The 15981-nt window shown below is 36.3% G+C and overlaps 1 protein-coding gene across 10 annotated transcripts in view; it reads right to left on the bottom strand.

The window, feature by feature from the left end:
- The window catches only part of Slc4a10 (solute carrier family 4 member 10), a 312110-nt gene that overhangs the window by 179783 nt on the left and 116346 nt on the right, over nucleotides 1–15981 (bottom strand). For all 10 annotated transcript variants that reach the window (XM_058584951.1, XM_058584950.1, XM_058584957.1 and 7 more), the window contains one exon: nucleotides 2001–2082. In XM_058584951.1, the coding sequence (XP_058440934.1) occupies nucleotides 2001–2082 (82 nt within the window). The remainder of the gene's footprint in view (nucleotides 1–2000; nucleotides 2083–15981) is intronic.

The raw sequence follows: 15981 nt of genomic DNA, 5'->3' as shown, positions 1-15981 counted from the left end.
ATTATAATTTAATGGTTATATTACAATGCTTAAAGTGAAAAATCATTTGCTTCTCAACACAGTGAATTATTAGGAGCTCTCCCTGATAACTTGTACTTAAGATTAAGTGGGTTTCACCATTTGACCCTGCTTATCCCACTCCCTTGTCTATACTCAAAGGACTTTAAAAAAAATACAACAGTGACAGAGTCACATCAATGTTTATAGCAGCACAATTCACAATAACTAAACTGTGGAACCGAACTACATGCCAATCAATAGATGAATGGATAAAAAAAATGTGGCATATATACACAATGGATTATTACTCAGCAATAAAAATGGCATTTTCAGGTAAATGGATGGAGTTAGAGAATAATATATTGCTAAGTGAAGTTAGCCAACCCCAAAAAACCAAATGTCAAATGTTTTCTCTGATATAAGGATGCTGATTCACAATGGGGCTAGGGGAGAACATGGGAGATTTAGACAAAGTCTACATAGAGCAAAGGGAAAGGAGGGTAGGGATGCCTCAAGAGGGTAGAAAAAACACGGTGGAATGAGATGGACATCATTACCCTAAGTACATGTATAAAGGCACAATGGTGTGACTATACTTTGTGTACAAGCAGAAATGTGAAAAATTGTGCTCTATATGTGTGATATGAATTATAATGCATTCTGCTCTCATATACAACAAATTAGAATTAAACAAAGAATAATAAAAAATGATTAAGTGGGTTTCACTTTTCAATTAAATATGGCAAATACTATATACCTTTATCTCATTAGTAAAAATTACAAGTTAAAAATAAAAATAAGCTAATGCTATATATACCTTTAACTGGGCTATAACAATAATTGTCAATATTTTTGTAACTTTTATTCCAGGTACTATTATAAGCATTTCCCTGTTGGCAGCAGGTCCACCCTGGCCCCTGGAGCCCTACCTCCACTAGTTTGTTCTGCATGCCAGTGTGGCCAGCTCACAAGGCCATGGCGAACTTGCGGTTTTTCTGTTCCTGCTTATCCGTCTGAGACATATGTGTCCCACGGGAATGCCTTGACCTTTTCTGGTCTGATGGACTTATTGTTAAGGGAGGTTTCGGTACCTGACAATAATAGATGTTGAAACTAAATTTCTTCCCCCCTCCCTCCTGCTTTTGGGTAGTTTTCCACTTCTGCTGCTTGGGGTATAAAAAAAGGTGTGTTAGCAATAAAGATTATTGACTCCTGGATGAAGAACCTTGGTGTCCTGTGTGTCTTTTAACCTCGCCGTCCCTCGCCGGACTCGACTCCCTTGGCCGGACGCGGCATTTCCCCTTAATTCTCATTAAGACTTTAAAAAATACCTATTATTATCAATATTTTCACAGTTGAGAAAAATGAGATACAGAGGAGGTAACTTAGTGGCTGGAAGTTTCACAGCAACTAGGGACAGAACTGATAACTGAACATAGTACATTCTGGTGTCAGAGTCTATACAGTTAACCACTAGACCACACTATCTCCCAGTTGAATTATCTGCCCTCTTCCTATTAAAGAGAACACACATAAATGGTGCTCCGTGTTTCTCTCATTCATATCTGACTAAAACCAGTATATCAATTGTCTTTAACTCTCTATCAGTGACAGTCTACTCTGTAGGTAGGTACCCCGCCTGTCCTATATTCACCTCCCACGTTGCACTTGATATGCTGATCTATCATTGTTTTTTTTTCTTTTTGTTCCCGATTGATTACAATTCCTTCAAGCAAGGATTATTGAAAGATTGGCACACAACACAGGCCTAGAATACAGTATGGGTCTAGTAAGTGTCTGTTACATGAACAAATGCTTCTCATTGTTGCAGATCTGCCTATTGGCTCTCCAGAACTGTCATATCTACCCCTCTACCTACACACCAACATCACTTTGACGTCAACTTTTGCAATTCTCCACAATGCAACAAACTTCACATTTGTCTTTGAAATACTTTGGAAGGTACAACAATAACTGTTCCAAGAGAAACAATATCTTACCTTCTAAATCTTCTTTCTCAAAGTGTGTTTTGAGAATAGAACGAGTACCGCCTCTATCCACAACTGCTTCTTCATCATTTCTCTGTAGATTGGGGAAAAAGAAGATTAAGTAAATATAATTTATCTTATAATTTATCTTCAAAAAATAAGACTTAATATGATCTAATATTTAGAGGCTTAATTCAGTCACTTAAATCCATTTGTACATTAGTAGCCCATTAGATTATCAAGTGTGGATTTTAGAAAAGAGACTAAAATATATTTGACCATATATTCACTCTGGCGTTATCACCAGAGGGTGTAAGTGTCCAACCAACAGCACCACCTCTACAGGAGACTGCTACTAACACCTTTCTATCACCAGAGGGCGTAAGTGTCCAACCAACAGCGCCACCTCCATATGCTGGGAGGCCCCCAACCCCCGCAGTTGATAGTTGGGATCCTGAGACAAGGTCTCAAATATTAACATGCCCTGTATTTGAGGCAGGAGGGCAGCGATTTTACCAAGTTTTAAATTTCAAAACAGTGAAGCAGCTAAAAGAGGCTGTAACAACCTATGGTCCTCAAGCACCCTTCACTGTAAGCTTGGTCGAATCCATTAACAACTTGAACATGACGCCAGCAGATTGGGCTAATATGTGTAAAGCTGTGCTAAATGGAGGACAATACCTGTTATGGAAGGTTGCCAATGAGGAATTTTGCAAGGAGACGGCTAGGCGAAATGCAGCAGCTGGTTATCCTCAGAGAAATCTAGATATGTTGTTAGGAAAGGGACCTTATGAGGATCAGCAGCAACAAATTGCATATGATCCTGGCGTATATGCACAAATTGCTGCAGATGCAATTAAGGCATGGAAGACTTTACAAGGACATGGAGGTTTACAAGGTCAATTATCTAAGGTAATACAAGGAGCTAATGAACCTTATGCTGAATTTGTAGATAGGCTTATTCAAACAGCTACCAGAGTTTTTGGGAATACAGAACAAGCAATGCCATTACTAAAACACCTGGCTTATGAGCAAGCAAATCGTTGGTGCAGAGATATCATTAGACCATGGAAACATGAAGATTTAAACACATATATTAAATTATGTAGAGACATTAATGAACAAGAGCAAGTCGTGGCAGCTGCAGTAAAACAGGCTTTAGATGCCAGAGACATTAATGAACAAGGGCAAATTGTGGCAGCTGCAGTAAAACAGGCTTTAGATGCCAGGCCAAGAACATGCTACAATTGTGAACAAACAGGACATTTTAAAAGGAATTGCCCCATTGGAGGAGGGTTTAACAAAACTAGGTATCAAAGGAGTAGAATACCAGGTATTTGCCCACGATGCCGTAGAGGGAGACATTGGGCTAATGAATGCCGTTCTCAAACCACCATAGAGGGTACTCCATTATCAAAAAATGAACAAGGACCAGGTGTTTATCCACAATATCGTGGAGAAAGGCATCGGGCTCCATTGCCAAAAAACGGACAGGGGGGCCCAATGCTCCGGGGCCCAAAACCACAAATATACGGAGCACTGGAGGAACCCAGCAACCCCATCAGGGTAGTGCCCAGGACACATTGTCCATCAGATCCCTCATCAGACAAACCAGAGGGAGCGCAGGGTTGGACATCTGCGCCTCCGCCAGAGCAGTACTAACTCCAGAGATGGGAGTTCAAATCATTCCCACAGGGGTGAAAGGACCTCTTCCCAAAGGAACAGTAGGCTTATTATTGGGACGCAGCTCTTCTACTCTAAAAGGACTTATGATAAGTCCTGGGGTAATTGATCCCGATTATGAAGGTGAAATAAAAATTATAGCCAGTTCTCCAAAGGGTATATCAGTAATTTCACCAGGAGATAGAATAGCACAGTTACTAATAATACCCAGCCTACATGATAAATTTTCCAGTCGTACTGTAGAAAGAGGTTCCAAGGGATTAGGCTCCACAGGTGTAGATTGGGCTATGCTTTCTTTAAATTTAGATTCTCGCCCCATGCTAAAACTAAATATTCAAGGACATGAATTTAATGGGCTACTGGATACAGGTGCAGACCTTAGCATCATCTCTCGTCAAGAATGGCCAAAACATTGGCCATTACAACAAGCCACTCAAACGCTTCGAGGCCTAGGAGTAGCGACTAATCCCCATAGAAGTGCAATGGTATTAGATTGGAAGGATCCTGAAGGATGTGAAGGAACTATACAGCCATATGTATTGGATCATCTTCCCGTAAATTTATGGGGACGAGATGTCCTAGATCAATTAGGTTTGACATTAACAAATAACATCAACCAAAATGCACCCACTATTATGACTAGACAAGGTTTTAGGAAAGGAAAAAGATTAGAAAAACAAGAACAAGGTATAGCAGCACCAATACAAATAGATCAAGGAACAGACAGACATGGGTTGGATTTTCAGAAAGGGCCACTGAGACAATAAAAATTACTTGGAAATCAGAAAGACCAGTATGGGTTCCTCAGTGGCCCCTGACTAAAGAAAAGATACAAGCAGCCCATGACCTGGTCAAACAACAATTAGCAGAAGGGCATATACAACCTTCTGTATCTCCCCATAATACTCCCATTTTTGTCATCAAAAAGAAATCTGGTAAATGGAGATTATTGCAAGATTTAAGAGCCATTAATAATGAGATGGTTATTATGGGACCTGCTCAATCAGGGATTCCTCAGTTGTCTGCTTTGCCAAAAACCTGGTATGTTTTAGTTATAGATATTAAAGATTGTTTTTTTTCAATTCCAATTCATCCTGAGGATAGTCCACGTTTTGCATTTACTATCCCTGCACTGAATCATGAAGGTCCTGATCAGAGATATGAATGGAAAGTACTCCCTCAAGGGATGGCTAACAGCCCAACTATGTGTCAAATTTATGTTAACAAAGTAATCCAGCCACTTAGAAATCAAAATCCTGAACTACAAATATTTCACTATATGGATGATGTATTATTAGCACACAAAGATAAAAACACATTGCTAGAATGTTATGCCACACTTACAAACTTATTAAAAAATTATAATCTAGAGATAGCAATAGATAAAGTACAATTAAATTTTCCAATTAATTATTTAGGAGTTCTATTATCCTCAACCATGGTCCGTCCACCAAAAATTCAAATACGAGTAGATCAACTCAAATCACTTAATGACTTTCAAAAGTTATTAGGAGACATAAATTGGATAAGGCCTTATTTAGGTATACCAACAGGAGAGTTGGGACCTTTATTTGATATCCTACAAGGTCCATCAGATCCAAATTCACCCCGAATGTTAACGCCTGAAGCAAGAAAGGCATTAAAAATCATTGAAACATATATGGAAAATATGCATTTGGATAGAATTGATATAAGTTTGCCTTTATTATTTATTGTACTACCAACAAAAAATATTCCTACAGGAGTATTTTGGCAAGAAGGTCCATTATTATGGATACATTTATCTTATTCTCCTAACACTATTCTTACTAGGTATCCTGAGGCTGTAGGACAATTAATACTCAAAGGAATAAAAGCAGCAAAGGGAGTGTTTGGAATTTCTCCCAATAAAATTATTACTCCATATACTATGAATCAAATTGATGAGTTAGCTAATGAGTTAAATACTTGGGCAATAATCATGTGCAAATCTAATGTTTCATTTGATAACCACTTACCATCTAATCCTTTATTGTCTTTTTGGTCATTGCATCCTGTAATTTTTCCAAAAATGACAAGAAAAACACCTATCATGAATGCTCCAAATATATTCACTGATGGGTCAAATAATGGTACAGCAGCAGTCGTTACCCCTGATCAAACTTTTACATTTTTAGTACCCAAACAATCAGCTCAAAAGGTAGAGCTTAATGCAGTTTTACAAGCTTTTGTGATGTTTAAAGATTCTGTATTTAATTTATTTTCTGATAGTCAGTATGTAGTTAATGCTATAGTATCTCTTGAAGATGCTGGCAGGATTTCCCCTTCTTCTACTGTTTTCTCTTTGCTTTCCACTATACAAAGTCTAATCTGGGACAGAAAAGATCCATTCTTTATAGGACATATCAGGGCACATACAGGATTGCCTGGAGCCCTTAGTTTGGGCAATGATTTAGCAGATAAAACTACACATGACATACATATTTTCTCTACACTAGAAGAAGCTATAAATTTTCATAAAAAGTTCCATGTCAATGCTAATACTTTACAAAAGCGTTTTAAAATAACTAAGGAACAAGCTAGACAAATAATAAAACAATGTCAAAATTGTGTGACCTTTTTACCACAAGTTAATCTTGGAGTCAATCCTAGAGGATTGATACCTAACCATATTTGGCAGATGGACGTCACACACTTGCCAGAATTTGGAAAATTAAAATATTTGCATGTTACAGTTGATACTTCTTCTGGATTTTTGATGGGCTCCCTTCATGCCGGAGAAAAAACTAAAGATGTTATAGCTCATTGCTTACAAAATTTTGCCACTGTGGGTGTTCCAAAACAGTTAAAAACAGATAATGCCCCTGGTTATACTTCTACCTCTTTTAAACAATTTTGCTCAACATTTGGCATTACTCATATAACAGGAATCCCATACAATCCACAGGGACAAGGCATAGTTGAAAGAGCTCATCAAACTATTAAAATGTACTTATTAAAGCAAAAAGAAGGAATTGGGAAGGGGTATATATTCCCCAAAGATAAACTTAAAATAACCCTTTTTACTCTAAACTTTTTAAATTTGGATTCATCAGGACTTAGTGCTGCGGAAAGGCATATGTGTCCAAAAAATGTACATAAGCCCAAGGTACTTTGGAAGGATATTCTAACAGGACAATGGAAAGGTCCTGACCCAGCAATTGTCTGGAGTCGAGGGTCTGTTTGTGTGTTTCCACAGGGAGAACAGCAGCCGATTTGGATTCCAGAGAGATTAACCAAGGTCCTGACCCAGTGATTGTCTGGAGTCGGGGGTCTGTTTATGTGTTTCCACAGGGAGAACAGCAGCCGATTTGGATTCCAGAAAGATTAACTAAAGCGATTTCTACAGACCAAAAAGAAGATGATTTGGCTCAAATCCATAACAACTGATATCCAAAACTCCAGTTTGGCTATTCTTACATCTGCAACAGAACCAGGATGCTTTTTTCAATATCTATTTTATTATTGCCCTTTGCCATATCATGAAGTTCTATTTTGTTTTTTGAGCTCATACAGACCTAGGTTAATGTTTTGCTGATCAGTTCTATTTTTTGACTATAGAGTTTTTAAACATTGCAATGGAGATTTCACCTGTAAAAAGTTATAAGGCCTTTACTACAATGTTATGTGTTGTATGTATTATATTATGTGTGCACACTTGTGTTTTGTGTTATATGTTTGAATGTACGTATGTCCATATATCATATATGATGAGCGCTCATGATAAAATGGATCCAAATATTTTTTTTTCACGTGATTTATATGGTTTAATTTAAATTGGGTAAACAACTGTTGAGGATTGTTTTAATATGTAAACAAAAAAGAAGGTTAACAGATCTGTTTGTTTACTTTCACCTTTCCTTTTCATTATATTTAATAATTCTCTTAAAGACAATGTAAATTGTTAAGAAAATTGTTTTCTTTTAGTGCCTTCTGGAATGTTACATAATTTTTTCTTTAGCCATTATTGCCAGAATTCCTATCTTCATCCCAGTGCCGGTGAAGACAATGTAAATTGTTAAGAAAATTGTTTTCTTTTAGTGCCTTCTGGAATGTTACATAATTTTTTCTTTAGCCATTATTGCCAGAATTCCTATCTTCATCCCAGTGCTGGTGAAGTCAAAGATAAAACCAATCTACAGCTTCTACAATAGCCATCGCTGAACTGCTTGCAGAACTTGCCTGGACACACTGTGAGCTCACCTGTATGCATTGTGAACTATCTGTTGGTGCAGTGACTTGTGGTAGTGTTGGGGTATTTTTGCTGATGATGTCACCGGTGGTACAATTTTTCAAAGGAGCCCTCAATTGGCTTAATGTCATGGCATTTTGCATCCTCCTCTACTAGTGATGGTCTAAAATTTGGGGGCCAACAGAGGTGAGGCAAAGAACCTCACCCCCCCACTGGTGCAAAGGCCTATCCACAAGTATGGCTGTATGCTGGACCGGTAGTCAGTGACGGGTATGATCCAATTGCAGTGGTACCAACCTAAGACAGGAGGCTGACGCCTAGAGGTCAGTTCATCCGATGACGGGTAAGGACCATATGTTGAATTGGACTGCCTAACAGGCACGGTCCCTAAGCCACATGCTTGTTGTTTAAACAGAGAGGGGGAGATGTTGAGAGCCACAGCCAAAGGGGCCCCAGCAAACTTCCAGCTGCCAGCAAACTTCCAGCTGCTGGCTGATGATTGGCTCACAGTGGCCCCAGCAACATCTAGCTGATTGGCTCCTCGGCCCCAGCAACATCTAGCTGATTGGCTCCTCTGCGGTGATGCTCATTGGACTGTTTCCCTGCCCTTTCAGACCACGGAGCTGCTCATTGGGGGACTTTTTTGGCTCCGCCCACGTGACCCAGCCAATCGGCCTCAAGAGCAGGAGGATTGTGGTAGGTGGAGAGAAGCTTGTGTGGGAGAGAGAGGCTTGGGGAAAGCCCTTGGTGGCAGTTGAGGCTCTGAGGGTTTTTCCTGAGAGACTATTTTGTTTGTCGTGTGTGGTTCTAAAAATAAAGTTAGTTTCTTTTGACAAGTGGCTCCTGATTGTGCCCAGCCAGACTGCGGCAGAATATCATCTGATTTTTCATAATATTGGTGGTATACAAACATTCCCATTGGCATCATTTGCTAGTGAAATGAAAAACAGGAAACAAACAGCTATCCCATCAATTTAGTAACATACATCTTTATCTCTGATAAAGAATTCTTATTAACAAGATCACATTTTGAACCACACAAGGAAAGTATGAAAATCATTAGTATTAACACCATTAATGCTATGGCAGGGTGAAATGATTCCACTGCCATTAAAAATTGATCTAATCCCTTGAAAGCAATTAGTAGACAATTAATAGGTAAACAACAACTCTAATTACTTTGCTTCAGTATAATGCTTTTTATTCAAACTAGATGGTGAATTATGATGAAGTACATTAAGCCTTCATTTAGTTTCCATATATACTTTTACCAAATTAGAATGGCTTGGCAAATGCTATGTCTTCTGAACATTCGTGATCAAAAATAATAAACTCACTAACTTGATACTCAGTAAAGTAATGGAGAAAGCATTATGTTAGTACAATCAATCAGTACAATCAATTTGACCATAGAGGATGTTATGGTTTGAATCTAAAATGTTCTCCTAAAGTTTATATGTTAAAGACTGTGTACCCAATGCAGCAGTGTTCAGAGTTGGGGCTTTTGGAAGGTGATTGAATCATAAGGGCTTTAAAACTTCATGGATTAATCCATTGATGGGTTTATGATTTAATGTGCTATGAGGTGGTGGAAACTTAGGAGGTGAGGTTTAATTGGAGGAAGTAGGTCCTTGGGGGTGTGTCCTCAAAGGCTAAATCTTGCCCCTGGGTCCCTCTTCTCTTTCTGATTCCTCCTACCATGAAGTTTACCCTACCATATGTTCCCTGCATTGATATTCTGCCTCACCACAGGCTGAGAAACAATGGATCCATGCACATAACCATGGCTGAAATCTCCAAAACCACGAGGCAAAATTAACCTTTGCTGTTTTTAAAATTATTTCTTTCAGGTATGTTGTCACAGCAATGGAAAGCTGACTAACACACAGGAATAAATGGAACTAAAAAATACTAAAGGAAGTGAAATATAAATTATTTTTTACTTTTATCTGGTTGTGAACATCCATGTAGCAAATGGTTTAAAAGTGAACAGTGAGCACAACAGGAGAAATTAAAAGATAAACTAAAGATGAACAAAGCTTCCAGCATCTAGTTCTATTTCCAATTCTATTCTAGTATATGATTATTTTAAAAAAGTATTTTTTTTTCTTCTTTGAAATCCAGAGTATGCCAAAGAAGAAGGAGAATAAACAATCTTTTCTTCTCATCAGTAAACTTGACACATCAGATCCTATGGACATGCTTTCACTGCATTAAGAAAATGACTTTTGACTGAGTACCACAATGCATACTACTGAAAATAGGAATTATGGGAATCCAGAGATAAAAAAGAATAATTGCTCATTTAAGATCATGAACAAAACAGACAGGGAGTGAAAACAAATGAAAAGCCAATGTTTCAAGCTTTGGGAAATTTGTGCCAATAAGATACATAAAGAATAAGAGTAAGGAGACTGGAGATGTGGCTCAAGTGGTAGCACGCTCGCCTGGCATCCTGGCATGCGCAGGGTGCTGGGTTCGATCCTCAGCACCACATAAAAATAAAATAAAGATGTTGTGTCCACCGAAAACTAAAAAATAAATATTAAAAAATTCTCTCTATCTCTCTTTAAAAAAAAGAATTAGAGTAAGGGGAAGAGAAATAAAAGAAGAACCAAATTGACAAGCTATATATATTTTGAAAAATGAAACAAAATTATTTTGCAATGTTTTTGTACTTAAACTATATGATCAGTGATAACCTCAAGAAGGAATACATATAAGGAAAATTTCAAAATCAAAACCTAACCAAGTGAAGTAAATGAGGTAAACTATTGAGAATAAGTGGAAGAAGAAGAGCATATCATGCAAGACACTACAGATTCTTCTTAGGACCCTCCCTTATCAACTCTCTTTGCTTTTTTGGCTTATAATGAGATTTAAGGCCCAACAGGTCCAAAAAAATGAGATATAAAACATGACCCATGGCTGGGGTTGTAGCTCAGTGGTAAAGCACTTGCCTAGCACACGTGAGGCACTGGGTTTGATCCCTAGCATATAAAATCTAAATAAACAAAATAAAGGTTCTGTGTCCATCTAAAAACTAAAAATATTTTTTTAAAAAATGACCCATGAACATTTGAGCTATACTCAAAAATAATTGCAATATTCTTCCAATTTGCACCAACAGAAATCTAGAGAATGTGTGTGGGAATGGAAATTTAGGATTGGGATAATGATAGAAGGAATATGGAGGTAGCTTGGATTCAATTAATTCATTCAGATGCACTAAGAAAATTCTATATTCAGTGTTAAAGTTCCCAGGGTTAGAAAGGGCTCTAACAGTTTGGTTGATTGACTAAAACACACTAAATGAAGTTAAATGACAGAACAGCTTCAGCATACTATTGAGGAAAAAGTGCCTGATGGCTTAGGGGGAATAGAATGTTGGACTGAATTTATCACAAAGCCCTGCTCACATTTCCAGGAGGTTCCAGAGGATACAGTTTTTACCATGACTACGAAAAATAAATTTGTGAGGTGAATGAAGCATCCTTGAGCATAACTGTGGTCTCTCACCATAGGTTAGAAATTATAACAGGAACTGCATTGAACTGTCATTGATACCTAATTATGATGGAATAACTAGATCCCAGGGCAAGAGGATGGCAAAGGCCAAGTAATAGCAATTAATCACTAAGATAAGATGGGTGTGGTTACCATATGGACAATAGAATCAAAACAATAACAGTATGACTCAAAAAGAACAATGTTACTGGCTACTTGATTGAGGTATCCCTACAAGTGAAAGAGATGGACTGTCTACTAAATTTTTATCTGTATAAGCCAAAAGTTTCTAAGCCAAGTGAACAGAAGTCTAATTTGAATCATCAAAACAAAGAGTCAGCCTTTCAATAAATTACCATATGGGAGCCAACTTACAAGCATAGAATCCCATATAAGGGAGAGAGGAGAGATCCACTTGAGGAAGAACCCTGCTACACTGCCAAAAACTTACAGTATTTTTTATAGCTCTCTCCAGAGGGACTTCTCACCTTTTACCAAGGTGGCCATACATTGGGGATAAGGAAATAATCCAACTTTGGGGGGATTTCTGGATACTCGCCTTGAATTAATATTTACCCCAATAGACTCAAATTGTAACTGCGGTCCACCAGCCAGAGAGGGCTAATCAATGGAGTTTTAGCTTAAGTCAGTCTCATCATGGATCCAATGGGTTGCTAGACATATCTTGTGATTATTTTCCCTCTTCCAAAATGAATAATTGAAACAAACATGGGTTACAACTACAGGAGTTTTCAAAATTAAATTGGTGTTTTTTTTCTTTTCAAGTATTTAGATCTTTGGCATATGTGATGGATGAAAGGAAGGTACCCGTTCAGAAAAGAATGAAGATGCTAGGAAAGAAAGAAATTTTTTAAAATTGCCCTGTGCTAAGTATCAGAAAAGATGACAATGATCCAAGGACTTAGCCACCAGCATTATAGATAAGAACTCTATTTTTCTGAGATTTAAAGGGAAAATCATAAGAGTTGTTGTTTTCAGAGATATTCTGAAGAAACAAAGAGAATGGCAGATGAGAAAACCTCTATTAGATGGCCTTGTTTTGGGGTAGTGAGGATACTGAGAAATGACATCATTTTCCAACACTGACAGAGTGAGTAAATAAAGGAACTGAGTCATTGAGAAGAGTAAAATACTTGAACTCTCATGCATACAAGTTTAGAACATTATATGTTTCCCCATTAATATGTAAAATTTTTATGTTTTATGTACCAGGTAAATTTTCAGAAATTAGAAAATAAAAATATTTTTTAAATCTACTTTGAGACTGGCATTATAATCAACACTATGAAGGTATCTATTATGGATAATCCAAACCGAAAACTATTCCCATAAGCTCTAATTTGAAGTGGCCAGGACAAAGGATTCTAAGAGAAAAAAAATCACAATATTTTCTAATTCCTTTTCATAAAATACTAAAGACAGTTAAAATCCTGTAAGAACAGATCATAACAAGTTACACCATTCACACCTTAGTATCATGTTTCCAATTAGCTGTTCTGATTAGTTTAATAATCTCTTAGAAATATCATCAGAGGATTAGGTACTGCACTAGTAAAAGAAGTGAGAGGAATATAGTTAAATATTTTCCTAACTATCAGGATAAAATGAATAGCATTGTTGAAAGTCTAAAGAGATATTATAGTCAGGTGTCTGAAGTGAGGGACAGTGTATCTAACACATATTGTTTTATACCAAATAAAGTTAAAAATTCTATGTTGGTGAAAATCATAAATTATTTACATATAAAAATGTTTTTAAATTCTGGAACATAATCTTGATAAAAATTAAGACTCCATGTTTTACAAATGTACTTATTTTCAGGAAAAAGATAATAGACATATTTCAACATAGGAAAATCGGGTCTCATGTGCTTCACACACAGACAAATACACAGTGGAACAGCATATTTTTTAGCTTGAGGCCTTGTGTCTTTCTGACAAAATTTTCATTGACATGTCAGGGAAAAATGTTTGAAATCACAGAAAGAATTGTATACTTGAATGAGAGAATATTAGAGAAAAAGTATGAAAAGATAGGATTCTGAAGAGCAGAGGCCATTGTCTGCTCTTTGGCAAAGTTTTAAAAACTGTTGTTTTGAGCAATAAAAGTAACAGATAAAACTAAAGATGGGATTTATATAATTTTCCTGAACCAGCAAATGCAAGTTTTAGTCTACTTAGCATCTGATATTGACACATTTACAAATTAATTCATCATCTGTGCATGATATATTCATATATGTCATGCTAGAATACATCCCTGCCCTCTGGGATGTTTTTAGGCAGAATGCCAAAAACTGAGTCAGGCATCTATTCAAAGGTCAAAAGGAACTCTTTTCTACCGTATCTGATGATGGCAGTCTCTTAGAAACAATTGCAAAGGGGGAAGCTTTTTTTGTAAGATAAAATGATTTCCCCTGTATAGTAAAACATCCCATTTTTATTTTAAGGACCTTAAATAAATAGAATACAACTTATACAAAAAGGGTTTCCCCTTATTTGTATGAGGCATACATGCTCTCAAATCAAAGATAATTTAACTGAATTACCAATGGAGAGATATTGAGGTAAAGTAAAACTTTTCAGAAGTAGAAATAAAATCCAAATAAATAATTATTCAATTGCTATACAGGTTACAATTAGAAACACAATTAGAAATATTTGTTTTCTTGTGTTCCCACCCCACCCACCCCCGTGGTTCTGGGAGGTTGAACTTGTCCTCATGCAGGCCAGGCACTGAGCTATAAACCTAGCCTCTGAAATGACTTAATTTTATGTTTCTTTGAAATAAATATTAACTAGAAGTGAAATATGAATGTAATTCAGTGGAGTAGAAATGTCTCATTTTAAAGCTTTATATTCATTATTCCCTTTAAGTATTTCCTCGATGTTCCATAGATACCTAAAATATATGATTGTTTAGGTTGAAAATTCCCCAAACACAAATTAATACTAAGACATACTTAAAGTCTTCAACTTTGGATATAGCACAATATAGTCAATATTATTCAAGACTTTTAATACAGCACTTTTCCCCTCATTACCAAGGGCAACTGAACATGCGGCACGAAGCAGGGAAGATAGATTATGTCACCGGATACCACACTTCATGGTTACCCCAAAATGCCAGTAAGATAAATTTTTATTTCATTTTATAGTGAGTTACTCTCTTTATATTTTTTGAACATAAAACACATTAATATGCCCTAATTTCAAGTATTTACCATTTACAAACAAATTTTAGCACTGTATGAGAATAGAACACAAATGCATGACCCTGTCCCTCAATACATTTTTTAAAAATATTTTTTTAGTTGTAGATGAACACAATACCTTTATTTTATTTATTTGTTTTTATGAGGTGCTGAAGATAAAACCCAAAACCTCACATGGGCTAGGCAAGCACTTCACCACTGAGCCACAACTCATCCTCACAGAAATCATTCCTTAACTCCATCTATATAGAATTCTAACCAACTTAACAAACTATAATCCATTACTTTCCAGGAGAGCAATGCTTTGCTCTTGCTACATATCATCCATGCCTTCAAGGGGAAGAACAAAGAGTATTATCCCCATCCCTGCTCCAGTTAAACCTTGTTTATAGCTAAATAGAATTTGTATTCAGCTATTTTAAAGTCAAACTCCATAAAATTGGCATGAGCTAAAAGCATTGTATTGCTTTCTGCATTTGATGACTTCTAAATAGTAAAACATTTCTGTTTTGAATCCAAATACATATAAATGTAAATTGGGAACATCTGTACCTTCCCCCCAAAAAAATTAATGAGAAGAATTTTTGTTGTTATTGTTTTTGTTTTACAACAATAAAAATATCTAAACAAATGTTAGAGAACTATAGCAGAAAAAAGAGCATTCAACCCAGCTCTCACATTTGAAGTATAAGGTGCACTCTCTTACAGAAGAGTAACTGTAGGCAGCACATTCAATTCCTAATTTCAGATAAAAATATCAACAATCTCTTAGAATTCTTCGTGAATATCATTAAGCACTCTATAAATATGTTTAAAATGCATTATTATGATTTACCATAACTCTTTATCAATACACTTCAATGAAATATAATTTTACTTTTTCACAAAACAAAAATCTAACAGTAATGCCATAGGCAGGAAAATTCAAATTTTTAATATTCATCCTTTCAGTAGTTCTCTTTATATTCTAGAATGGATTAGTAAAAACCAAAGCAGTTCATCTTCAATTCAGAATTCTTTTTTCCCTGGAATTATTTCCATCCCTGTCCCTTTACCTTGTTCCTTTCCAGTCTTAATTTTTATTGGGTTACTATTACTATTACTTGGTAACATAAACAAGTGTTCATATTTTATATAAACCCCTTTCTTAAACAAAGGAAGTATACTAGGAACACTCTTCAGTACTTTGATTTCTATGCTGTCAATTATTTTACCTAAATATATAGAGATAATTTTTATTCATTTTTATAGTTAGATAATACTCCATTTTATGGATACATCATAATTCATTCAACTAGTTTGGATTGCCTCCATTCTGTTGCTATTAAAATTAATGAAAATGTATATCCTTGTACATA

This window comes from Marmota monax, unplaced genomic scaffold, assembly GCF_021218885.2.
Source record: "Marmota monax isolate L192 unplaced genomic scaffold, Marmota_monax_Labrador192_F-V1.1 WCK01_AAM20220418_F8-fsc00129, whole genome shotgun sequence".
Lineage (NCBI taxonomy): Eukaryota > Metazoa > Chordata > Mammalia > Rodentia > Sciuridae > Marmota > Marmota monax.
This window is presented reverse-complemented; position numbering and strand designations above follow the sequence as displayed.